The 25,804-nt window shown below is 45.8% G+C and overlaps 2 protein-coding genes and 2 non-coding genes across 6 annotated transcripts in view; 1 reads left to right on the plus strand and 3 right to left on the minus strand.

Moving 5' to 3' along the window:
* Positions 1–17,841, plus strand: SRR (serine racemase). Of its 3 annotated transcripts, XM_077969808.1 has the most exons (10): positions 1–68; positions 2,857–2,988; positions 4,276–4,392; positions 9,465–9,636; positions 11,241–11,367; positions 12,203–12,306; positions 14,651–14,770; positions 14,906–14,980; positions 16,231–16,440; positions 16,750–17,841. In XM_077969808.1, the coding sequence occupies exons 3-10, from the start codon at positions 4,319–4,321 to the stop codon at positions 16,963–16,965; spliced, it is 1,098 nt and encodes a 365-aa protein (XP_077825934.1). In that variant the 5' UTR covers positions 1–68; positions 2,857–2,988; positions 4,276–4,318; the 3' UTR covers positions 16,966–17,841. The 3 variants fall into 3 exon arrangements, with proteins under 3 accessions (XP_077825934.1, XP_077825933.1, XP_001087203.4); XM_077969807.1 differs by lacking the exon at positions 2,857–2,988; XM_001087203.5 differs by lacking the exons at positions 2,857–2,988; positions 4,276–4,392.
* Positions 15,761–25,804, minus strand: part of TSR1 (TSR1 ribosome maturation factor) — a 13,916-nt gene continuing 3,872 nt past the window's right edge. The window contains exons 8-15 of the mRNA XM_001086730.5: positions 25,061–25,254; positions 23,786–23,948; positions 23,355–23,465; positions 22,154–22,286; positions 18,366–18,482; positions 17,773–17,913; positions 17,588–17,662; positions 15,761–17,458 (exon numbers count right to left, since the gene is read on the minus strand). Of these exons, the coding sequence (XP_001086730.4) occupies positions 17,280–17,458; positions 17,588–17,662; positions 17,773–17,913; positions 18,366–18,482; positions 22,154–22,286; positions 23,355–23,465; positions 23,786–23,948; positions 25,061–25,254 (1,113 nt within the window). The 3' untranslated portion in view covers positions 15,761–17,279. The remainder of the gene's footprint in view (positions 17,459–17,587; positions 17,663–17,772; positions 17,914–18,365; positions 18,483–22,153; positions 22,287–23,354; positions 23,466–23,785; positions 23,949–25,060; positions 25,255–25,804) is intronic.
* Positions 21,936–22,030, minus strand: LOC114673315 (small nucleolar RNA SNORD91 family). The gene has a single exon (XR_003724033.2). It is a non-coding gene; the product is annotated as a small nucleolar RNA SNORD91 family (small nucleolar RNA).
* On the minus strand, positions 23,102–23,194 carry LOC114673316 (small nucleolar RNA SNORD91 family). Its single transcript, XR_003724034.1, has one exon. It is a non-coding gene; the product is annotated as a small nucleolar RNA SNORD91 family (small nucleolar RNA).

Here is a 25,804-nt window from a genome sequence, read left to right on the forward strand (position 1 = left end):
GTGCGCAGAGGTGCGGCCGGGGAGGCTCGCGGAGGCTGGAGCTGGAGGCGCGGCGGCGGGGAGCTGAGGTGAGGCGAGGCCGGGCCTTGCCTGGCCGGGCGGGCGTTTGCGGCGGTGGCTGCCGTTGCTGCTGTCGTGGCCACCGAGGACACTGGTACTAGTCTGGGACTCGGATTGACAGAGACACCCCGCAGCCTGGGCTCCTCTGGACACCTTAGGCCGGGCTCGCCCGCCACAGGCCCGGACTAGCCCGCGGGCCATTACTGGGGACCTTGAAGATCTGCTAAGAGTAGTTATTACTATTCCCTTTTTTTTTTTTTTTTTTTTTTTTTGAGGCGGAGTCTCGCTCTGTCGCCCAGGCTGGAGTGCAGTGGCGCGATCTCGGCTCACTGCAGCCTCCTTCTCCCGGGTTCACGCCATTCTCCCGCCTCAGCCTCTCTAACATTAGGAAACTGAATCCCAGAGAACGGAAGTAAATTGCCCAGGGTGACACCGCGGATCAGTACCTACCAGAGCCTTTTCCATGACAGCAAGCCACATCCCCAAAACCTCTTTTTTTTTTTTTTTTTTTTTGAGACGGAGCCTCGCTCTGTCGCCCAGGCTGGAGTGCAGTGGAGCAATCTCGGCTCACTGCAACCTCCGCCTCCTGGATTCAAGCGATTCTCCTGCCTCAGCCTCCCTAGCAGCTGGGATTACAGGTGCACGACGCCAAACCCGGCCAATTTTTGTATTTTTTGTAGAGACGGGGTTTCACTAGGCTGGTCTCGAACTCCTGACTTCAGGTGATCCACCCGCCTCGGCCTCCCAAAGTGCTGGGATGACAGGCGTGAGCCACTGTGCCCGGCCGCCCCCTGACTTTTAAAAAAATACATACGATATAGTTGGAATCGTGTGGAAGGGAGTACATCAGGAGGTATATAAGTCGATTTGGGACGTGTAATCCCGGCGACTCGGGAGGCTGAGACGGGCGGATCGCTTGAACCCTTGAACCCGGGAGGCGGAGGCTGCAGTAAGCCGAGATCGCACCACTGCGCTTCAGCCCAGGAGTCTCCTACAGAGCGAGACTCCGCCTCAAAAAAAAAAAAAAAAAAGTCAATTTGGGAGTTTCTGTGTCACTGTGGATTCTTGAAAAAAAATACTGCTCTGGATCTCAGGTTGACATTTTAATTTCCCATCTTTAAAATTTAACTAGACCAGAAGACTGGTACTTGAACCTTTTTTTGGAGAACTGTGCAGAGGTGAAGCTCCCTTCCCCAAGGCTGCCTGCCTCCACCTGTTGCTCCTTCACAGCCCCAGAGGCCTTTAGAACACACCCATCACAGAATAGTTACCAATTATTCCTTAGTCTGAGCCGAAGGGATTGCAACAACCTCTGACAGAACTCCTTCAGTTCCTTTTACGTGACATTTTGTCACCAGAAAGTTAAGCATAAGGAGAAAGTCAGTAGATGGATGAAAAGATCCAACAGTTCAGAAGAGGAATCATTTGAGTGGTCAGGGCAAATGACAGCCTTTGCCACCAGATTTGAGAGAAATAGGAAGAAGTGTTAAAAAATAATCTGTTTCGGCCGGGCACGGTGGCTCAAGCCTGTAATCCCAGCACTTTGGGAGGCTGAGACGGGCGGATCAGGAGGTCGGCAGATCGAGACCATCCTGGCTAATATGGTGAAACCCCGTCTCTACTAAAAATACAAAAAACTAGCCGGGCGAGGTGGTGGGCGCCTGTAGTCCCAGCTACTCGGGAGGCTGAGGCAGGAGAATGGCGTAAACCCGGGAGGCGGAGCTTGCAGTGAGCTGAGATCTGGCCACTGCACTCCAGCCTGGGCGACAAAGCGAGACTCCGTCTCAAAAAAAAAAAAAAAAAAAAAAATCTGTTTCACATTGAAATTTGAGAGGCCATCGCATGATTTTTTTTTTTTTTAAGATGGAAAAATAATGGAAAACAAGAAAACTTTCTTAGGACAAATGGCACTGCCAATGTAATGCAACAGTGTCAGTGAACTGCAGATTAGATATGCCAAAAGTTAAACCAGTTCAAGAAAATTTACCTGAACTCAGAAGGAAAAGGTAATAGATAAAAACTGAGAGACAAAGATGGGAGACATGGAGAAGGGGTACCAAAAATTAATAATTAAATATGAGTTCCAGAAGGGGATAATAGAGCTGACTGCAGAAGAGCAATAATCAAATAGTAGAAGAAAATTTACTAAGTTGGTGGAAATTTTTGAATTCTCAGATTTAAAGGATTCATGAAATACCAGGTAAAAAGAAATGAAAGGAAAGACAACCATATTTAGGTCTGATTAACAATGAAAGGTGCTGAGTTTTTTTGTTTTTTGTTTTTCGTTGTTTGAGACGGAGTTTCACTCTTGTTGTCCAGGCTGGAGTGCAGTGGCACAATCTTGTCTCACCTCAACCTGCTTCCTGGTTTCAAGCGATTCTCTTGCCTCAGCCTCCCGAGTAGCTGGCATTACAGGTGCCCACTACCATGCCCGGCTAATTTTTTGTATTTTTAGTAGAGATGGGGTTTCACCATGTTGACCAGGCTGGTCTCGGACTCCTGACCTCAGGTGATCCACCCGCCTCAACCTCCTAAAGTGCTGGGATTACAGGCGTGAGCCACGGCGCCCAGCCCTGAATTCAGTTTCTAAAAGTAAAAATTCTACAGGTCGTTTTTACTGAGCACAAAGTAATAAAATTAGAAATGAATAGCCACAAATTAAGCAAAAAATTCTAGGTATTTGGAATTTTTTTTAAAAACAACAATTTTAGGCCCGGACTAGCACCGCGGGCCATTACTTGAGACCTCGAAGATCTGCTAAGAGTAGTTATTACTATTCCCTTTTTTTTTTTTGAGGCGGAGTCTCGCTCTGTCACCTAGAATGGAATGCAGTGGCGCGATCTTGGCTCACAGCAACCTCCGCCTCCCGGGTTCAAGCTATTCAAGCCGGTGCCTCACACCTGTAATCCCAGCACTGTAGGAGCCAAGGTGGGCAGATCACTGGAGGTCAGGAGTTCGAGACCAGCCTGGCCAACATGGTGAAACCCCATCTCTACTAAAAATATAAAAACTAGCTGGACATGGTGGCGGGCGCCTGTAATCCCAGCTACTCGGGAGACCGAGGCAGGAGAATCACTTGAACCTAAGAGGCAGAGGTTGCAGTGAGCCAAGATCTCACCACTGCACTCCAGCCTGGCGACAGAGTGAGACTCCATCTCAAAAAAAAAAAAAAATTTGGCCGGGTGTGATGGCTCACACCTGTAATCCCAGCACTTTAGGAGCCTGAGGCAGGTGGATCACCTGAGGTCAGGAGTTTGAGACCAGCCCGACCAACATGGTGAAACCCCATCCCTACTAAACAGAAAACATTAGCCAGGTGTAGTGGTACATGCCTATAATCCCAGCTACTTGGGAGGCTGAGGCAGGAGAATCGCTTGAATCCGGGAGGCGGAGGTTGCAGTGAGCCCTGATTGCGCCATTGCACTCCAGCCTGGGTGACAAGAGCGAAACTCCATCTCAAAATAATAATAATAATGATTTGTAGAGTCAGGGTTTCCCTGTGTTGCCCAGGCTGGTCTCAAACTCCTTGCCTCTGGCAATCTTCCCACCTTGGCCTTCCAAAGTGTTGGGAATACAGGTGTGAGCCACCATACCTGGCCCAGGATTTATTCTTCACACCTCTGTCCCCCATTCAATCCACTATCAGGATATGTCTCTTCTGTTCCTGGAATGAACATGTATGGAATCATCTCCCCAGCATTCTCCCCTTTATTTTCACTTGGCAAATGCCCCTTACTCCCACTCAAAAAAACTTTTTCTTTTCTTTGTTTTCTTTCCTCCATCACTCCTTTATTTTGCTATTTTCCCCTCAGGTGCAGGGAATTGAGCCAGTCATACTCATTTATCCACACTGTCATTAACAAGGCCTTTCTCATTTTATCTTTTTTCTCTTCATTCCAGTTTCCACTCATGTTCTTTCTCTCCCTCCTTAGGTAGTCACTCCAATGTGTTTGATATATGTCTTTGAATGTACATGTATCTTTCAGTAATATGTAATGTTATTTTATGTATGTATGTGTTTTAAATGTACCTAACTGATACTGTGTTACAGATCTCATTCTGTTTCTTTTTCATGTTTATGTAAATACTTCTGACTATTGCATACTGGTGTCTTAAATGACCTCATACCCTGGCCACTGGTTCTGGGCCAAGATGGGCCAGAGTCCTTACCCAGAATTTTTTGAACTGAAACTGAGAAAGAAAATTTGCCTCCAGTGTGGAAGCCATAAAATGTAAAACATACGAGCTGTCAGCAGCCATGTGTCAGTTGGTTCCATATGGAACCAACTCGCCTGCAGTGAAAAAGAAGCCGACATGCAGAAAGCAGCAGAGGTGAGAGACTAAGAGTCTGGGAAACTCTCAAATCTCTGGTTCCAGTTGTTCCTGAAGCTTCATATTCCTCCCATTACAACGGTTTATTCAACTCTTCATGGATTCCATAAGCTAGTAAATCTCAACACCTTCACCTTGTGCCTACTAAGGTAGTTCAGATTGAGGTTCTATCACTTGCAACTAAGAGGACTAACTATTTACAACCTCCAAAACATATCTCATTTTTGATAGTGGGTGTTTTGTATTTTGGGTTTTGTTGTTGTTATTGAGAGACAGGGTCTACATGCAGGAATGGAGTTGCTAGATCATAGGATGATTCGATGTTCAATTTTTTGAGGAAGTACCATACTGTTTATCATAGAATTACCACTGCAGGCGCCTGCCACCTGCACAGCTAATTTTTGTATGTTTGGTAGAGACAGGGTTTCAACATGTTGCCCAGGCTGGTCTTGAACTCCTGAGCTCAAGCAGTCCACCCGCCTTGGCCACCTAAAGTGCTGAGATTACAGGTATGAGCCACTGCACCCTGCCAAGGGGGCATAATTGACATTTATTCATAAAAATATTGAGTCTTCAGGCCTGGCATGGTTTTTTGGGATTTTTTGTTGTGTTTTTTTGAGACAGAGTCTCACTTTGTCGCCCAGGCTGGAGTGCAGTGGAACTATCTCGGCTCACTGCAACCTTTGCCTTCCAGGTTCAAGCAACTTTTCTGCCTCAGCCTCCCTAGTACCTGGGACTACAGGCACATGCCACCACTCCCGCTAATTTTTGCTTTTTTAATGGAGATGGGATTTCACCATGTTAGTCATTCTGGTCTCGAACTCCTGACCTCAGGTAATCCACTCGCTTTGGCCTCCAAAAGTGCTGGGATTACAGGCATGAGCCACCACGCCCAGCCAACTATTTTTTGCTCTCTTGTTTTTTTTTGTTTTGTTCTGTTTTTTAATAGACAGGGTCTTGCTTTTGCAGTGGTGCAATCATAACTCACGGCAGCCTTGAACTCTTGGGTTTAAGCAATCTTCCTGCCACTGTGCCCAGCCGAGGGGGCATAATTGACATTAAAAAATATTGAGTCGGCTGGGCACGGTGGCTCACGCCTGTAATCTCAGCACTTTGGGAGGCCGAGATGGGTGGATCACGAGGTCAGGAGATCGAGACCATCCTGGCTAACACGGCGAAACCCCGTCTCTACTAAAATACAAACAAAAAAAACTAGCCGGGTGAGGTGGCGGGCACCTGTAGTCCCAGCTACTGGGGAGGCTGAGGCAGGAGAATGGCGTGAACCCGGGAGGCGGAGCTTGCAGTGAGCTGAGATCCGGCCACTGGACTCCAGCCTGGGCGACAGAGCGAGACTCTGTCTCAAAAAAAAAAAAAAAGTTTGATCACTAGTAATTAATGTAAATTAAAACTACTAGACATTGCCAGGCGCAGTGGCTCATGCCTGTAATCTCAGCACTTTGGGAGGCTGAGGCGGGCAGATCACGAAGTCAGGAGATGGAGACAATCCTGGCTAACACGGTGAAACCCCGTATCTACTAAAAATACAAAAAATTAGCCGGGTATGGTGGCAGGCACCTGTAGTCCCAGCTACTTGGGAGGCTGAGGCAGGAGAATCACTTGAACTTGGGAGGCAGAGGTTGCAGTGAGCCAAGATCCCACCACTGCACTCCAGCCTGGGCGACAGGGCGAGGTTCCGTCTCAAAAATAAAACAACTACTAGACATAATTAAAGTGGCATAAAAATGATATAGAAAGAATGAAGGAAAATAAGCATTCCATTAAAATTGTTGTTGGGAGTACAAATTGATGTAATATAGGACCCTTCTGGAGATCAGTTTGGCAGTGGGTATCAGATGTCTTAGAAATGTGCATGCCTTTTGATACAAAATACCATTTGGTGAAATCTACCCTAAGGACTGAGGGAGGTACACAAAAATCTTGCAACAAGGCTATTCATTACGTCGTTCTTACAGCCAACAACAAAAGGAAATCCAAATGTTCATTTGAGCTATGTAAACTTAAAATTATGATTTTTTCTTTCTTAAGAGACAGAGTCTTGCTTACGGTTGCCCAGGCCACAATACAGTGGCTATTCCTAGGCATGATCATAACACACTCCTGGGCTCAAGCAAGCCTCCTGCTTCAGCCTTCCAAGTAGAGGGGACTACCAGCATGTGTCACTGCACCCAGCTAAATTACTGTATTTTTGTCATTTTAAAAGTTGGATAAAGCCGGGCACAGTGGCTCACGCCTGTAATCCCAGCACTTTGGGAGGCTGAGGCAGGTGGATTGCCTGAGGTCAGGAGTTAGAGACCAGCCTGGCCAACACAGTGAAACCCCGCCTCTACTAAAAATATAAAAATTAGCTGGGTGTGGTGGTGGGTGCCTGTAGTCCCAGCAACTCCGGAGGTTGAGGCAGGAGAACTGCTTAAACCCGGGAGGCGGAGCTTGCAGTGAGCTGAGATCCGGCCACTGCACTCCAGCCTGGGCGACAGAGCGAGACTCCATCTCAAAAAAAAAAAAGAAAAAAAACCCGGGAGGCGGAGGTTGCAGTGAGCCGCAATCATGCCACTGCACTCTAGTCTGGGTGAGAAAGCGAAACTCCATCTCAAAAAAAAAAAAAAGGTGGATAAATGTACTCACTGATGAGATTCACTGATATTCATATTATTGTCTGATAAAAACAAGTTACCAAACCTACCGAAGAGTTTTGTCTTCACATGTAGTTGGGCCTGGAAAAGTAAACCACTAGATAGCAACTGTCTTTAAGTAGGAAGGTTTAGTGTCTATTTTCATGTTCTTTTTGTATCTCTGTATTTTCAGATTAACTCGGTTTTCTAATAAAGATAGATTATTTTGTAATAAGGAAAAAATAGAGGAACTTCATATTTAACTACTACAATAAACACAGTGGAAAGTGGAAGCTTAATGTAGTTATTGAAAATTATAATTATGGCCGGGTGCGGTGGCTCAAGCCTGTAATCCCAGCACTTTGGGAGGCCAAGGCGGGCGGATCACAAGGTCAGGAGATCGAGACCACAGTGAAACCCCGTCTCTACTAAAAATACAAAAAATTAGCCGGGCGCGGTGGCGGGCGCCTGTAGTCCCAGCTACTCAGGAGGCTGAGGCAGGAGAATGGCGGGAACCCGGGAGGCGGAGCTTGCAGTGAGCCGAGATCGCGCCACTGCACTCCAGCCTGGGCAACAGCCTGAGACTCCGTCTCAAAAAAAAAAAAAAGAAAAGAAAATTATAATTATGAAAATTGGGCCGGGCGCGGTGGCTCAAGCCTGTAATCCCAGCACTTTGGGAGGCCGAGACGGGCGGATCACGAGGTCAGGAGATTGAGACCATCCTGACTAACACGGTGAAACCCCGTCTCTACTAAAAAATACAAAAAACTAGCCGGGCGAGGTGGCGGGCGCCTGTAGTCCCAGCTACTCGGGAGGCTGAGGCAGGAGAATGGCGGGAACCCGGGAGACGGAGCTTGCAGTGAGCCGAGATTGCGCCACTGCACTCCAGCCTGGGGGACAGAGTGAGACTCTGTCTCAAAAAAAAAAAAAAAAAATTATGAAAATTGTAAATAAACTGAGCCAAATGTAATAGGAGTAAACAAAATGCTTGCTTCAACTATTATGTAATGTGTATTGAGAATGCAGAAGGAGCTGGGTGCGGTGGCTCACGCCTCTAATCCCAGCACTTTGGGAGGCCGAGGCAGGCGGATCACCTGAGGTCGGGAGTTCGAGACCAGCCTTACCAACATGGAGAAACCCATCTCTATTAAAAATACAAAATTAGCTGGGCATGGTGGCACATGCCTGTAATCTCAGCTACTCGGGAGGCTGAGGCAGGAGAATCGCTTGAACCCAGGAGGCAGAGGTTGTGGTGAGCCAGGATTGCACCAGTGCACTCCAGCCTGGGCAACATGAGCGAAACTTCATCTCAAAAAACAAAAAAAGCAAATGCAGAGGGAAATAAAGAAAATGAACATAGTTATTTAAATGGAAAAGTCTAGCTATTTTTTCTGTATCAATAAACAATTTATTAAATGTTTACTAACAATTAAAAAATTAAATTTATAAATTAAAAATAATATAAAAATTGAATCCAGTTCATTCAAGTAGCTTCATAACAATGATTAAAAGAAAGGTGGAGCTGGGCACAGTGGCTCACGCCTGTAATCCCAACACTTTGGGAGGCCAAGGCAGGTGGATCATGAGGTCAGACATTCAAGACCAGCCTGGCCAACATGGTGAAACCCTGTCTCTACTAAAAATACAAAAATTAGCTGGGCACAATGGCACATTCCTATAATCCCAGCTCCTCGGGAGGCTGAGGCAGGAGAATTGCTTGAACCGGGACCTGGGAGGCGGAGGTTGCAGTGAGCCGAGATCATGCCACTGCACTCCAGCCTGGACTACAGAGCAAGACTCCGTCTCAAAGAAAAGGAAAAAAAAAGGAAGGTGGAGATCAGTGGCAGTGCCAACAGTGCTAAGAGATGGGTGGTGTGGTGGGGAATGGGCTTTAGTCTTCTGTAATCATCATCAGTTAACTTCCCTCAAAGCTTCACCAGAAAAGCTTCGTTCAGCTTGCAAGTCAAATCTCTTTTTTTTTTTTTTTTTTTTTTTTTTTGAGACGGAGTCTCGCTGTGTCTCCCAGGCTGGAGTGCAGTGGCGTGATCTCGGCTCACTGCAAGCTCCGCCTCCCGGGTTCACGCCATTCTCCCGCCTCAGCCTCCCAAGTAGCTGAGACTACAGGCGCCCGCCACCACGCCCGGCTAGTTTTTTGTATTTTTAGTAGAGACGGGGTTTCACCATGTTAGCCAGGATAGTCTCGATCTCCTGACCTCGTGATCCACCCGCCTCAGCCTCCCAAAGTGCTGGGATTACAGGCTTGAGCCACCGCGCCCGGCCAAGTCAAATCTCTTTTAGAGAAATTCTGGCACTCCAGTAATGGAGAGTTTCCACATGATACCACAGGCCCCAGGTCTATTCTGTTACATATTTTCAAAATCTCTTCAATAAACATATTGTCTCGGACTTTGCTTTGACCCCTTTCTTATTCCTGGGTTTCAGAACCATGTGTGCTCAGTACTGCATCTCCTTTGCTGATGTTGAAAAAGCTCATATCAACATTCGAGATTCTATCCACCTCACACCAGTGCTAACAAGCTCCATTTTGAATCAACTAACAGGGCGCAATCTTTTCTTCAAATGTGAGCTCTTCCAGAAGACAGGATCTTTTAAGGTAACAATCCTTTTTCTCAGCGTATCATGTTTGTTTTCAAACCCCCTCACATATCAATTTGATTGTGACCACCCAATGAGACAGGCAGAGAAGTAAATTAATGCCTTTATACGGTTGGAAAAAAGGGAAAAAAAGAACTTTTTTTTTTTTTTTTTTTTGAGACGGAGTCTCGCTCTGCCGCCCAGGCTGGAGTGCAGTGGCCGGATCTCAGCTCACTGCAAGCTCCGCCTCCCGGGTTCACGCCATTCTCCTGCCTCAGCCTCCGGAGTAGCTGGGACCACAGGCGCCCGCCACCTCGCCCGGCTAGTTTTTTGTATTTTTTAGTAGAGACGGGGTTTCACCGTGTTAGCCAGGATGGTCTCGATCTCCTGACCTTGTGATCCGCCCGTCTCGGCCTCCCAAAGTGCTGGGATTACAGGCTTGAGCCACCGCGCCCGGCCTTGAAACGCTTTTTCATTTTGTTTTGTTTGGAGACGGAGTCTCGCTCTGTCCCCCAGGCTGGAGTGCACTGGCACCATCTCAGCTCACTGCAAGCTCCGCCTTCCAGGTTCACGCCATTCTCCTGCCTCAGCCTCCCGAGTAGCTGGGACTACAGGTGCCCACCACCACGCCTGACTAATTTCTTTTTGTATTTTTGGTAGAGATGGGGTTTCACCGTGTTAGCCAGGATGGTCTTGATCTCCTGACCTCGTGATCCGCCCACCTTGGCCTCCCAAAGTGCTGGGATTACAGGCATGAGCCACAGCGCCCAGCCTTGGTGAAACCCTTTCTACTAAAAATACAAAATGAGCCGGTCTTGGTGCCAGGACCTGTAATGCCAGCTGCTTGGGAGGCTGAGGCAGGAGAATCGCTTGAACCCAGAAGGCAGAGGTTGCAGTGAGCTGAGATTGCACCACTGCACTCCAGCATGAGCGATAGAGCAAGATTCCATCTCAAAAATAAATAAATAAATAAAAATGAAAAAGGCCGGGCGCAGAGGCTCACGCATGTAATCCCAGCACTTTGTGGGGCTGAGGCAGGTGGATCACGAGGTCAGGAGATCGAGACCATCCTGGGTAACACAGGGAAAGCCCGTCTCTACTAAAAATTCAAAAAAATTAGCCGGGTATGGTGGTGGGCACCTGTAGTCCCAGCTACTCAGGAGGCTGAGGCAGGAGATTGGTGTGAACCTAGGAAGTGGAGCTTGCAGTGATCCGAGATTGCAGCACTGCACTCCAGCCTGGGTGACAACAGAGCGAGACTAGGTCTTAAAAAAAAAAATTTAGCCAGGCTTGGTGGCAGGGGCCTATAATCCCAGCTACTTGGGAGGCTGAGGCAGGAGAATCACTTGAACCCGACCCTGGGGATAGGTGTGGTGTGGGGAGGCGGACGTTGCAGTGAGCTGAGATCGGGCCACTGCACTCCAGCCAGGGTAACAGAGACTCCATCTCAAAAAAACAAAAAATAAAAAAATAAAGATGCACGTGAGATATTTAGAAGGTAAATCGATAAGATTTGGTAACAGATTGGATGTGCATGTTAAGTATAGAAAATCTAGAAAAGCTCCTTGCTTTTCAAAACAATGTTTTAATCAAATATGTGAATTCACCATCCCTCTTTTTCAGATCCGTGGTGCTCTTAATGCCGTCAGAAGCTTGGTTCCTGATGCTTTAGAAGGGAAGCCGAAAGCTGTTGTTACTCACAGCAGTGGAAACCATGGCCAGGCCCTCACCTATGCTGCCAAACTGGAAGGTACTTGATTTCTCAAGGTCCTGGGTAGATCATCAGAAAGGAGGGGAAAAATGTCCTTAATTTCCATGAGAGTGATGATAGCTTTGGTAAGTAATTTTCCAAAGAAATCTCCATCTGATTGCAAGCAATATGAACATCAGTTTCTTTTAATTTTTTTTTTTTTTTTCTGAAAACAAGAGTTTTGCTCTGTCACCCAGGCTGGGAAGCAGTGGCGTGATCTCAGCTCACTGGAACCTCCGCCTCCCGGGTTCCTGCCTCAGCCTCCTGAGTAGCTGGGACTACAGGTGCACACCACCACACCTGGCTAATTTTTTTTATTTTACAAATACAAAATACTAATTTCACCATGTTGTCCAGGCTGGTCTCGAACTCCTGGGCTCAGGCAATCCACCCGCCTTGGCCTCCCAAAGTGCCAGGATTACAGGCGTGAGCCACCACACCTGGCTAAACATGTTTGTTTGTTGTTGTTGTTGTTGTTGTTTTTGTGAGAAGGAGTCTCGCTCTGTCGCCCAGGCTGGAGTGCAGTGGCATGATCTTGGCTCACTGCAAGCTCTACCTCCCAGGTTCACACCATTGTCCTGCCTCATTCTCAGGTATCTGGGACTACAGGCGCCCACCACCATACACGGCCATTTTTTTTTTTTTTTGTATTTTTAGTACAGACGGGGTTTCACCATGTTAGCCAGGATGGTCTTGATCTCCTGACCTCGTGATCCACCTGCCTCAGCCTCCCAAAGTGCTGGGATTACAGGCGTGAGCCACCACATCTGACCACATAAGTTTCTGTTCTACATTCTCCTGACTTGTAGTAACCAAACATGTTTTCCTCTCCCAGGAATTCCTGCTTATATTGTGGTGCCCCAGACAGCTCCAGACTGTAAAAAACTTGCAATACAAGCCTACGGAGCGTCAATTGTATACTGTGAACCTAGTGATGAGGTAAGGAGAGCAGTGTTTGGTACCACCTTAACAGCTTTCATTTGACCAATGGCTCTTTCTACCTTACCGGCTGCTCCTTCTCAGCCTCCTTTGTGGTTTCCTCTTTATTTCTGTTACATGCTCAACCTTTTCTCTATCTACACTCACAAGATCTCATTAGTCTCATTGCTTAAATTATTACCTATGGTCTAACAACTCCAACTTCTCTCCCCTTAACAGCTGTCTTTTATATCCAACAGCTACCTAATTTTCCCACTTGATGTCTTAAAAGGCATCTCAAACTACATCTAAAACCAAACTCCTGATCTTACTTCCCTATATTTCTTCCCTTCCAGGGTTTCTCATCTTAGTAAATGGCAATTTTTATTCTTCTAGTTACTCAAACAAAAAAAGTTGGAGTCATCTTTGTGTTTCTGAAAACTTTTTTTTTTGTTGTTAGAGATGGAGTCTTCCTATGTTGTGGGATCCTCCTGCCTCAGCCTGTTGAGTAGCTAGGACTACAGGTGCATGCCACCACACCTAATTCCTTTATTTTTTGTAGACAGGGTCTCACGGTTGCCCAGGCTGGTCTCAAACCCCTAGGCTCAAGCAATCCTCCCACCTTGCCCTCCCAAAATGCTAGGCTCACAGGCATGACCCACTGCACACAGCCAGGAATCATCTTTGGTAACCCTCTCATACTCCACATCCAAATCTCAGTTTGCTTTCAACATACTTCCATAACCCAACTGCTTCTGGGTCTACCGTTAACCACCCTGATTCAAACCAACATCAATTCTCACCTATATTCAATTCAGTAGCCAAACTGGTCTCACTGCATCCACCCTTGCCCCACTATAGGGTTTTTTGAGCAACAGAGCTCTCCATTTAACAAAGTCAGAACTCGTCTCTTTTCAAGTCAAAATTTTCTGTTGGTTTCCCATCTCATACACAGTGGAAACCAGAGTTCTTGCAATCATGTAAGCCCTGGATGAACTCAAACATTCCTATCTTTTTGACCTCATCTTTTTTTTTTTTTCTTTTGAGACAGAATCTCCCTCTGTCACCCAGGCTGGAGTGCAATGGCACGATCTCTGCTCACTGCAACCTCCGCCTCCCGGGTTCAAGCAATTCTTCTGCCTCAGCCTCCCGAGTAGCTGGGACTACAGGCGTGTGTCACCACACCCAGCTAATTTTTGATTCTTTTTTTTTTTTTTTTTTTTTGAGACGGAGTCTCGCTCTGTCGCCCAGGCTGGAGTGCAGTGGCGCGATCTCGGCTCACTAAGCTCCGCCTCCCGGGTTCACGCCATTCTCCTGCCTCAGCCTCCCGAGTAGCTGGGACTACAGGTGCCCACAACCGCGCCCGGCTAATTTTTTGTATTTTTAGTAGAGACGGGGTTTCACCGTGGTCTCGATCTCCTGACCTTGTGATCCGCCCGCCTCGGCCTTCCAAAGTGCTGGGATTACAGGCGTGAGCCACCGCGCCCGGCTTGATTCTTTAGTAGAGACAGGGTTTCACCGTATTGGCCAGGCTGGCCTCGAACTCCTGACCTCATGTTCCGCCTGCCTTGGCCTCCCAAAGTGCTGGGATTACAGGTGTAAGCCACCGCGGCCAGCCCCTCATCTTCTTTTATTGAGACAGGGTCTCGCTCTGTCCAACCCAGGCTGGAGTGCAGTAGTTCGATCTCAGCTCACAGCAGCCTGTTTCCTGGGTTCAAGAGATTCTCATGCCTCAGCCACCAGAGTAGCTGGGATTACAGGCACGCGCCACCACACCTGGCTAATTTTTGTATTTTTAGTAGAGACAGGGTTTCACCGTGTTGGCAAGGCTGGTCTTGAACTCCTGACCTGAAGTGATTCGCCCACCTTGGCCTCCCAGAGTGCTGGGATTATAGGCATGAGCCACTGCACCCAGCCTTGACCTCATATTCTATTACTTCTCTTGCCCTCTCTGTGCCAGCCATACTAACCTTTACAGCTGTTCCTCAGAAAGGCCAAGCACTCCTACTTTGTAGTCTTTGCACTGTTATCCCCTCCCTGGAATATTCTAGACATCCACAGCACTTGTTCAGATCTTTTAAAATGTCACTTTACTAGAGGCTCTTCTTGGCTACCCTATATGAAATAAATTCCTTCATTTTACTCCATTGCACTTAGACATACCATATATTTACTTCCCCCATCTCTACCATATAATATAACCCCCTTGAGGGAAGAGATATTTTGTTTATTAACATATATATCTCTAGTACCTGAACAAAGTCTGAAAAAAGTAGATGGTCAATAAAATGTTGAATGACCAAACGGAACTTGTTGGGGACTCTATTAAATACAAATCAATTAAACTAAATTAATGTACTTTCAGTCCAGAGAAAATGTTGCAAAAAGAGTTAAAGAAGAAACAGAAGGCATCATGGTACATCCCAACCAGGAGCCTGCAGTGATAGCTGGACAAGGGACAATTGCCCTGGAAGTGCTGAACCAGGTAAAATAGCCGAGTTCTTCCTGGTTAGCTACTGGTAAAGCTGTTGGGCTATATTCAATTATTTTATATGTACACATTAAATATAAAATTGCTTACTAATAGGCCCATTTACAGTTTTTATTCTTTTCACTAAAGGTTCCTTTGGTGGATGCACTGGTGGTACCTGTAGGTGGAGGAGGAATGATTGCTGGAATAGCAATTACAATTAAGGTGAGCAACTTCTGGAAGATTCCCTACTTCAAGCAGAGGATTTATTTTACATCATAAATGATTTGTATACACGTGCTCAAAATTCTGCACACATTACCATTCCTTCCCCTTATTCCTTTGGGACTTGAGATGAAGGCCCGTCTCTGCCTCACTACTCTATTTACTATTTTTTTTTTCTTCAAGACAGACTTTTGCTCTGTCATCCAGGCTGGAGTGCAGTGACACGATCCTGGCTCACTTCCACCTCCACCTCCCGGGCTCAAGCAATTCTCCTCTCAGCCTCCTGAGTAGCTAGGATTACAGGCACACGCCACCACACCCCGCTAATTTTTTTGCATTTTTTTTGCAGTAGAGACGGGGTTTCACCATGTTGGTAAGGCTGTTCTTGAACTCCTGACCTGATGATCTGCCTGCCTTGGCCTCCGAAAGTGCTGGGATTACAGGCGTGAGCCACTGCACCTAGGCTATTTATTATTTTTAGTATTTTTTTTTTTTTAAGAGATGGGGTCTTGCTATGTTGGCCAGGTTGGTCTTGAACTCCTGGGCTCAAGCAATCCTTATTCTGGCCTCCCAAAGTGCTAGGATTACAGGTGTGAGCCACTGCACCTGGCCAACTCTCTTCTTAATCCATGACAATTTTACAGCACAAAAGCAGTTACCATAAGTGACACCATAAGTCTTTTCCCTGAATTCCATGTCATCAAGCTACTATCCATACCAAGAGGCTACCCTTTTCTCAAATTACCAGGAGAATCAGATGCGATCCAGGCAATGGAAGGCTAGTATCAGACATATAATTTATTTATAAAGTGCTTGAAAATATTTTCATTATATCCATAAAATGAAAGGCTCTTACTTGGGCAGAAATGTATTACTTATTGTTCCTATTTTCTTTTTTTTGAGATAGTATAGCTCTGTTGCCTAGGCTGGAGTGTAGTGGTGTGATCTCAGCTCACTGCAACCTATGCCTCCCGAGTTCAAGCGATTCTCCTACCTCAGCCTCTCAAGTAGCTGGGATTACAGGTGCCCACCACCATGCCTGGCTAATTTTTGTATTTTTAGTTGAGACTGCATTTCACCATGTTGGCCAGGCTGGTCTCGAACTCCTGACCTCAGCTGATCTACCTGCCTTGGGCTCCCAAAGTGTTGGGATTACAGGCATAAGCCACCACACCCTGCCCCTATTTTCTTTTAGACATACAGGCAATGTTGTGGTTTGTTGTAAGATGTCTTAATATTCCTCTTCCCAGGCTCTGAAACCTAGTGTGAAAGTATATGCTGCTGAACCCTTGAATGCAGATGATTGCTACCAGTCCAAGCTGAAGGGGGAACTGATGCCCAATCTTTATCCTCCAGACACCATAGCAGATGGTGTCAAATCCAGCATTGGCTTGAACACCTGGCCTATTATCAGGGACCTTGTGGATGATATCTTCACTGTTACAGAGGATGAAATTAAGGTAAGGCTCCAACAGGAAAAGAAATAACAAAGCATGGTATAACTTCTTAGGCAGAAGAACCTTCTGTTAGGAGTAGCAAGTGACCCACGGGAACTTGACAAGGTAACTTCATGACATGGGAGGGTACCCTAGATGTATTAATGACAACCCTCTTGACAGAAGCAGAGTTAGAATTAAAGAAAAGCTTTGGGAAGCATGTATACACAGTGATAAGAAAATTCAAACTGGACATATATTCTCATCTGACCTTTATAAGTAAACCAACTAGACTCCCCTATAACTAATTCCTACTCCCTTCCATATCAACAGCGTGCAACCCAGCTGGTGTGGGAGAGGATGAAACTACTCATTGAACCTACAGCTGGTGTTGGAGTGGCTGCTGTGCTGTCTCAACATTTTCAAACTGTTTCCCCAGAAGTAAAGAACATTTGTATTGTGCTTAGTGGTGGAAATGTAGACTTAACCTCCTCCATAACTTGGGTGAAGCAGGCTGAAAGGCCAGCTTATCAGTCTGTTTCTGTTTAATTTACAGAAAAGGAAATGGTGGGATTCAGTGTCTTTAGATACTGAAGACATTTTGTTTCCTAGTCAGTCAACTCTTAGTTATCAGATTCTTAATGGAGTGGTTATTTCATTAAGATTTAATAGTTTTTTTGGACTAAGTAGTAGAAAAACTTTCATACTTAACTGAGACATTTTGTCAAGGCTAAAAAAAAGTCTTGCAAAATGGGGCAGCAGACTGACAGGCTGACATAGAAAATAAACTGCCCAATCACAACTTGTGCCTCCCATCCCTGACTACTGGCTGGCACCAGTAAGAAGGAATCTCTTTGAATCCATTACTCCATGCCCTCCTGAGGTACTGCTGAAGAACTCTCACTTTTCACCCAGGGTACTGGTTCTGGTACATATGGATCGTAAGTCCATTTGGGGAAAACTCGTTTATAGAGGTTCATCAGTACTGTGTCTTGAGATTTTAGCTTCCCATCAAAGCTGCATTTCATGTGGCCATGGGTACCTAGAAAGAAAACAGAACAAGTCAGTCTAATTAAAAGTAGAAAATTTTAAAGCAATGACTTCCAACCCAATAGTCATTTAGCATCACTGCAGAAACGTAGACATGGTCCCAAATCCCATGTTTCCTTACCTAAAGGCTCCTTGATATGTCCTCTCCGGCCCCACTTTGTTCTCAGTTCCACTGGTTTAAACCACAGCACATCCTCTTAGAATCAAACACATAAAACACCAAGATGAAATATTTACCCACAAAATGTAAACCCAACCTTCATACCACAAAGGCAATCAGATCCCATCCTCCTCCTTCATACCTACCTCTGTTGAAGAACATGTAACGTACTACTGCCATCTTAGTAAAAATTTTGAAAGGATGACCGCTCAAAACGACTCTCTTGATGACCATTCTGTCTGGATCTACTGACATAAGATGGCCTGTAGCAATGAGGCTGTGCATTCCTAAAGCACAAAAGCAAAGAAGCTATTTAGGAATTTACAGGCCAAAGTCTTCATTTATTGCCCCAGTCCATCTAAAGACCCACGTAAGAGCCTGGTTTGTCATCCCTGCCCTAGCCCAATCTGAGGCTAAGATTGGTAAACTGCTAAGTCCACACTTAACCTTGTCAATAGGTTCTTGAAAACTTGTACTTGAAGAGAAATGATGTATAACAAAACCGTATTTTTTCTCATCAGTTGTTACAAGGAAAGGATGTTGAACAAAAGGCAGTTATTTGAAGACTGGCTATACACTGTTTCACTTAAAACAACGTTAAGTGAAGACTTACTGTATTTTGAAAACCATCATTACCTTCTCCATACCATTTGGCTCCCAAATCTAAATACAGAAGAGAAAACAGTGTTCATCCTATTAAGGGCCTGCAGGGTCTGTTCATCTCTGTGGCTCAACTTACCATTGCTTTTCTGCTTGAAAAGCAGCACAGATGCAGGAGGAAAAGTGATTGGTGCATAGACTGTCACCACCAGGGCCATGTCAGCAGTCAGGAATCTCTGCAATTTATGTTTGTCCGCTGCCATAAGGGTTAAAATATGAAAACCAAAACCATTTTGAGAAACCAGAGGCAATAGAGGCCTGTGAAAAGCTGGATTAGTGCAACTCTTAAACCTACGGCAGCTTCTACTTCTCTAATCCACCAGTTCTCAAAAATTTTCTCTGCCTCAATACACCTAAAAGATAGTCTAGTCCTATCAGTAACTTTTTTTTTTTTTTTTGAGTTTGAGTATCGTTCTTGTCACCCAGGCTGGAGTGCAATGGCGTGATCTCAGCTGAATGCAAGCTCCGCCTCCCGGGAACAAGCCATCCTCCTGCCTCAGCCTCCTGAGTAGCTGGGATTACAGGTGCCCGCCACCACTCCCGGCTGATTTTTTTTTTTTTTTTTTTTTTGAGACGGAGTCTCGCTCTGCCGCCCAGGCTGGAGTGCAGTGGCCGGATCTCAGCTCACTGCAAGCTCCGCCTCCCGGGTTCACGCCATTCTCCTGCCTCAGCCTCCCGAGTAGCTGGGACTACAGGCGCCCGCCACTGCGCCCGGCTAGTTTTTTGTATTTTTTAGTAGAGACGGGGTTTCACCGTGTTAGCCAGGATGGTCTCGATCTCCTGACCTCGTGATCCGCCCGTCTCGGCCTCCCAAAGTGCTGGGATTACAGGCTTGAGCCACTGCGCCCGGCCTGATTTTTGTATTTTTAGTAGAGACGGGGTTTCACCGTGTTGTCCAGGCTGGTCTCGAACTCCTGACCTTGTGATCCGCCCACCTCAATCTCCCAAAGTGCTGGGATTACAGGCATGAACCACAGTGCCAGGCTGTATCAGTAACTTTTTAATTATTTTCAGATGGTGTCTTGCTCTAGTTGCCCACGCTGGAGTGCAATGGCACCATCTCTGCTCACTGCAACCTCCACCTCCCAGGTTCAAGCGATTCTCCCACCTCAGGCTCCCGAATAGCTGGAATTGCAGGCGCCCGATCAGTAACTTTTTTATCTGGAGTCAGAATCTTGGAGCCTAGACTGTATGTGATGTTCTACCTTCAATGTAGCTTTCATTAAAATATTTAAAGGGCAGTGGTGTGAACACAGCTCACTGGAGCCTCAAACTCCTGGGCTCACTGGCTCAGGCAATCCCTCTCGCCTCAGCCTCCCAAGTAGCTGAGGCTGCAAAGCACATGCCACCACACCTGGCTAAGTTTTTTAAAAATTTTGGCAGAGTGCAGTGGCTCACGCCTGTCATCCCAGCACTTTGGGAGGCCGATGCAGGCGGATCACCTGAGGTAGGGAGTTCCAGACCAGCCTGGCCAAGATGGTGAAACCCTATCTCTACTAATAATACAAAAATTAGCTGGGCATGGTAGTACACGCCTATAATCCCAGCTGCTTGGGAGGCTGAGATAGGAGAATCACTTGAACCTAGTAGGCAGAGGTTGCAGTGAGCCAAGATCCTGCCACTGCACTCCAGCCTGGGCAACAAGAGCAAAACTCCATCTCCCCAAAAATGAAATTTTTTTTGTAGAGGCCGGGCATGGTAGCTCATCCCTAAAAATCCCAGCACTTTGGGAGGCCAAGGCACGTGTGCAGATCCCTGAGGTCAAGAGTTTGAGACCAGACTGGCCAACGTGGTGAAACCCCATCTCTACTAAAAATACAAAAATTAGCTGGGCGTGGTGGCGGACGCCTGTGGTCCAAGCTACTTGGGAGACTGAGGCGCCAGAATCATTTGAACCCAGGAGATGGAGGCTGTAGTGAGCTGAGATCATGCTACCGCACTCCAGCCTGAGTGACAGAGCTGGACTCTGTATCGGGAAGAAAAAAAAATTGTAGAGACAGGGGTCTCACACTCCTGACCTCAAGTGATCCTCCTGCCTCAGTCTCTGGAACTAAGACTTTGATTTAGTTCCAGTTCTAAGGATCTGCCTTTATGAAATAAGCAGAGAAGTAAATAAAGTTTTATGCACACAGATCTAATTTAGAGCAAAACATTAGAAATAGCCTAAGTCCTCACCTGTAGAAGCTCAAATAAATATCAGTACATCACATACACTGGAATATATCCAAATGACAATAAAGCATTAAAAGTCTCATAAACTAATTAATCTTATGGAAAATTGATCAAAATTAATTAAATGATAAATGCAATGTTTAACACCATATTTACAATTACAATCCAAATTCTGTTAAAAAAAAAAAAAAAACAGAGATCCACATGAAAATGTATAAAATAAAAGTGAATTTTCTCTAAGATAATTGTACTTTTACATTATTCCTTATTTTCCCAACTGTCTAAAATATGAAAATAGTTATTTCATCCTAAAAAAAAATCAAAACCATTTTGAAACAATAAAAAAATGATTGGCCAGGTGCAGTGGCTCACGCCTATAATCCTAGCACTTTGGGAGGCCAAGGCAGGAGGATCGCCTAAGGTCAAGACCAGCCTGGCCAGCATGGTGAAACCCTGTCTCTACTAAAAATACACAAATTAGCCAGGCGTGGTGGCAGGCGCCTGTAATCTCAGCTACTCGGGAAGCTGAGGCAGGAAAATTGCTTGAACCTGGAAGGCAGAGGTTGCAGTGAGCCTGGATGGCACCATTGCACTCCAGTTGGGCATCAGAGTGAGAGAGACTCCGTCTCAAAAAAAAAAAAAAAAAAAAAAAAAAAAAAAAAAAAGGCCAGGCACGCTGGCTCACGTCTGTAATCCCAGCACTTTGGGAGACCGAGGTGGGCGGATCACCTGAGGCCAGGAGTTTAAGACCAGCCTGGCCAACATGGTGAAACCCCATCTCTACTAAAAATACAAAAATTAGCTGGGCATGGTCGTGCGTGCCTGTAGTCTCAACTACTCTACTTGGGAGGCTGAGGCAGGAGAACGGCTTGAACCCAGGAGGCGGAGATTGCAGTGAGCCGAGATCATACGATTGCACTCCAGCCTGGGCAATGGAGTAAGACTCGTCTCCAAAAAATAAAATAAAATAAAAAATAACCAGGCCGGGCGTGGTGGCAGCTCACGCCTGTAATCCCAGCACTTTGGGAGGCCGAGGCAGGTGGATCACAAGGTCAGGAGATCAAGACCATCCTGGCTAACACGGTGAAACCCCGTCTCTACTAAAAATACAAAAACTTAGCTGGCGTGGTGGCGGGCGCCTGTGGTCCCAGCTACTCGGGAGGCTGAGGCAGGAGAATGGCGTGAACCCGGGAGGCGGAGCTTGCAGTGAGCCCAGATCTCGCCACTGCACTCCAGCCTGGGCGACAGAGCAAGACTCCGTCTCAAAAAAAATTAAAAAAAAAAAAAATATATATATATATATATATATATATATATATATGATTAAACCTTAGTTTTTTTGGTCTCCAATTCCCCATTCTAATGCCACAAGTGTTGGGATTATGGGTGTAAGCCACTGCACCACTTCACCCACCCTAATACCCTTTTTACAGAGCTGCCAACTTCTACTCAAAACCTGCTCTGGAACAAATACTCATGGCAAAAAAGCCTCAGTATCACACAGAGGTTGCATCACTGGGATGCTTCAGACAGGTTCAGACATTTTGAGTAAAAACATCATTGGCTCTTAAGCCAGAGTACTGAAAATACCTCTAATCCAGAGATGTAAGATTTTGAAACCATATTCTGTACCCCTCCACAAGTCAGTTTCCCAAAAGACAAGATGGACAAGAACCCAGGTTCCCCACTGCTAACCTGCAGTGTGCTGAGAGAATAAAGGTGAGGCTCGGAAGCGCCTGAATCCACAGTGGAATATGAGCTCTTCTTTGGCTTTCACGGGTTCAGTGTTGCCAGGGTCACGCCTCACCACCATATTCAATACTGACATCTGGGGACCAAGTAAGAAAAATAAAAATCTTCATAGCCTAGGAATACAATTGCCTAAACTGAAAGAAGGCAAACCAAACTAGCAGATTCAGACTCATTCTAAGAACTGACAATGCTAATTAATGGGGAGTGCAGATGCTGAAACACAGGTTCATCCTTTCCCTCCACCAATGACTGGCATTTAAGCCGAACGTAGGCTTAATGTAGGCTTAACGTAGGAGCGTTCAGGCACCCTTCAATGCTAACCTACCTTCCTGCATCTAACAGAAAAGAGCTCAACATCTGCCACACAAAAATCAGTGGCCTTCAAGGCATTCACTCACCACAATCTCAAAACCACACTCATTCAAGCCCCTTCTTCTTGAGCCCTTACCAAAACCCATCAAAGAACTATCACATACCCCCACAACATACACAACTACTGGCCACCAAAAGAAAAGAGATCTGCACCTTGGCACAAACTTTTTTTTTTTTTTTGACATGGAGTTTCACTTTTGTTGCCCAGGCTGGAAAGCAATGGCGCAATCTTGGCTCACCACAACCTCCGCCTACCGGGTTCAAGCAATTCTCCTGCCTCAGCCTCCCAAGTAGCTGGGATCACAGGCATATGCCACCACCCCTGGCTAATTTTGTATTTTTAGTAGGGATGGGGTTTCTCCATGTTGGTCAGGCTAGTCTCAAACTCCCGACCTCAGGTGATCCGCCCACCTTGGCCTCCCAAAAAGTGCTGGGATTACATGCGTGAGCCACCGCGCCCAGCCAAACCTTTATTTTAATGGCTGCCAACCCTTGTTCAAAATCTGGTCTGAAAAACACACTTAGAGAAGTCTCAGAATCACCCAGAGATTGCATCACCGATGTTTCAGACAGGTTCAGACAACATGAATAAAACCATCACTGACTTCTCCATTATTCTCCAATTCCTAATCATAAAGGGAGATTTTCTGCATCCCAATGAGCAAAATGTTAGTCATACATAAACAAAATTTTAGACTGTCAGAAGCAGCTGCAAAGTTTCATAACCTCCCATTTTCATAACCTCCCATTTTCCTACAAGACACTAATTTACCTTCTGTTCGTGAGGTAGTAAAGAAAATGCAATCAAGGGTGCTCCTTGCCTGAAGCACTCGACCACTGAGACAGGGACTTCAGAGACATGAAGTGTGACATACCAGCCAACCTGCCATAAGAAAGCAGAAAGCAATCATGGAGTTACCCTTCAAAGTCCCAATAATGAGGAAGCTTCCTCCAAATATGCTGAGTCTCTCAGATGACCTTTTTAAAGCCTACACTCACCCTTCAAGATGCTTCACTACCCAGATCACGCTTTTTCATTTAACATAGTTGATACCTCTTTGTTCCCAGTATCATTCTACTCAATGACTCAGGGGCTCCCCTAATCCCCCAATGCAGCGTATTTTCATGCCAAGAGAAGGAATAAAGTAGGGAGCATGTTGACAAATGAAAGCAACATACAAGATGAACAAGGAGGATAGATACCTCAGCTCCTTCAACCTCTTTTTCTTCAATCTCTTTAAAAATGCTTTTCCTAGTATTAGTAAAGTTCTGAAACTGAAATATCCGAGCATAATCTTGAGGAAGGTTTTCCTTCGGATCCCATGGAGATGTCCGGAAGCTCTTAAGCCCTCTGTATTTCTGAAATCTAGGATATTGAAGATTTTAAAGAAATTAAGTCAGATTTATATGGTGCTATATAGACTCGTCACTGCTAAAATGGCTAAGGAGCTAGCTGAAAAGAACTCCAATCACTCTCTCTCCAAACAACCCAACAGCTTCAACCAAGACCACACTCCAAAACAGCTTGTAACGAGTTCTATCAGAACCAAACCCAAGCTTCCCATTGACAAAAGACAAAGTATTTACAGTGGCTCCCTGTTACCTGTCAGGGAGCTTTTTAACCTGACAAAAAAGATGCTTGGTAATGGCCTGATATAGTTCAGGTGTGTGTCCCTGCCCAAATCTCATACTGAAATATAATCCCCAGTGTTGGAGGTGGAGCCTGGTGGGAGGTGACTGCATTAGGGGGGAGATTTTCTCATGAATGGATTAGCACCATCCCCCTTGGTGAGTGAGTTCTCATGAGATCTGGTTGTTTAAAAGTGTGTAGCACCTCCTGCCTTGCTCTCTGGTTCCTGCGCTGGCCGTGTGACATGACTTGTTCCCCCTCTGCCTTCTGCCATGATTGTTTAAGGCCACCCCAGAAGCTGAGCAGATGCCAGCACCATGCTTCCTGTACAGCCTGCAGGACCATGACCCAATTAAACCTCTTTTGTTTATAAATTGCACAGTCTCTGGTACTTCTTTATAGCAATGCGAGAAAGACCTAATACATAGCCTTACCTCCCTAACATCCAAAGTTAATTCACTGGCTTTAGTCACTCACCCCCAGAACAGATATAATCATCTACATCTTCACTCTTCTACTTCCGCTATTCTACCCAAACCCCCTAAAATCTCCAAACATTATGTAAGTCAATTGAGTATTGGCTCCTTTGGGAAGAAGTATTTGCTAATTAACCTTAGTATTTCTCCTTCATCAAAGTCCTGTAACGTTAGTCTATACCACAGTCTAGAACTTGATTATATATGACCATTTCCTGTATGTATGTCTTGGCTTCCCATATTAAACGTTAGCTTTTCAGGAGCAGGAAAAATGTGTTTCACTTCTTTTGCATCACAGTGACACAGCTCTGAGCCAAGTTTTTAAAAACCTATTGATTTAATTTAGACTTGTTGATAGACTTGTTGACTAACCGAATTCTAGCAGCCACATCACGGGGGGTGTCCACTTCATCTGGAAACATCTCTTCCAGTCTTTCTTGTTTATATTTCTCCAACATTTTTGCCTCAGCTTCTTCATCCACTTTCTCATCATACAGACCATCATGCACAGACTCCCCGACAGTCATAGTTTCATATTCCTCCTCTTCTTCTTCACTACTCTCATCCTGTAGAATAAAGGATTACAGTTATTTCAGAAGAAATCCACACCTGTCTCTACCCCAAAGGCCAATAAGCTAAGAGTAAAATAATTGTACTAGATCCCTATTCCCAACCAACATAAATTCTAATACAGTCTAAAGTATAAAAACAAAAACCTCATTCCTGGCAACTAGAGTCATTCCTAAGAAACTAACCACACACGGCCGGGCGCAGTGGCTCATGCCTATAATCCCAGCACTGTGGGAGGACGAGACGGGCGGATCACGAGGTCAGGGGATCGAGACCATCCTGGCTAACACGGTGAAACCCCATCTCTACTAAAAATACAAAAAAATTAGCCGGGCGTGGTGGCCGGCACCTGTAGTCCCAGCTACTCAGGAGGCTGAGGCAGGAGAATGGCGTGAACCCGGGAGGCAGAGCTTGCAGTGAGCCCAGATCGTGCCACTGCACTCCAGCCTGGGCGACAGAGTGAGATGCCATCTCAAAAACAAACAAACAAACAAACAAAAAACTAACCATACACACCCCTCAAGATCACAATTGCATTTTGCCTTA

This window comes from Macaca mulatta, chromosome 16 (assembly GCF_049350105.2).
Source record: "Macaca mulatta isolate MMU2019108-1 chromosome 16, T2T-MMU8v2.0, whole genome shotgun sequence".
Classification (NCBI taxonomy): Eukaryota; Metazoa; Chordata; class Mammalia; order Primates; family Cercopithecidae; genus Macaca; species Macaca mulatta.

Excerpts from the sequence above, each read along its gene's own strand:
- SRR (XM_077969808.1), top strand. The coding sequence starts at position 4,319 with ATGTGTCAGTTGGTTCCATATGGAACCAACTCGCCTGCAGTGAAAAAG. Across the intron at positions 4,393-9,464 it reads ACATGCAGAAAGCAGCAGAG|AACCATGTGTGCTCAGTACT; the intron begins GTGAGAGACTAA and ends CCTGGGTTTCAG. Across the intron at positions 12,307-14,650 it reads ACTGTGAACCTAGTGATGAG|TCCAGAGAAAATGTTGCAAA; the intron begins GTAAGGAGAGCA and ends ATGTACTTTCAG.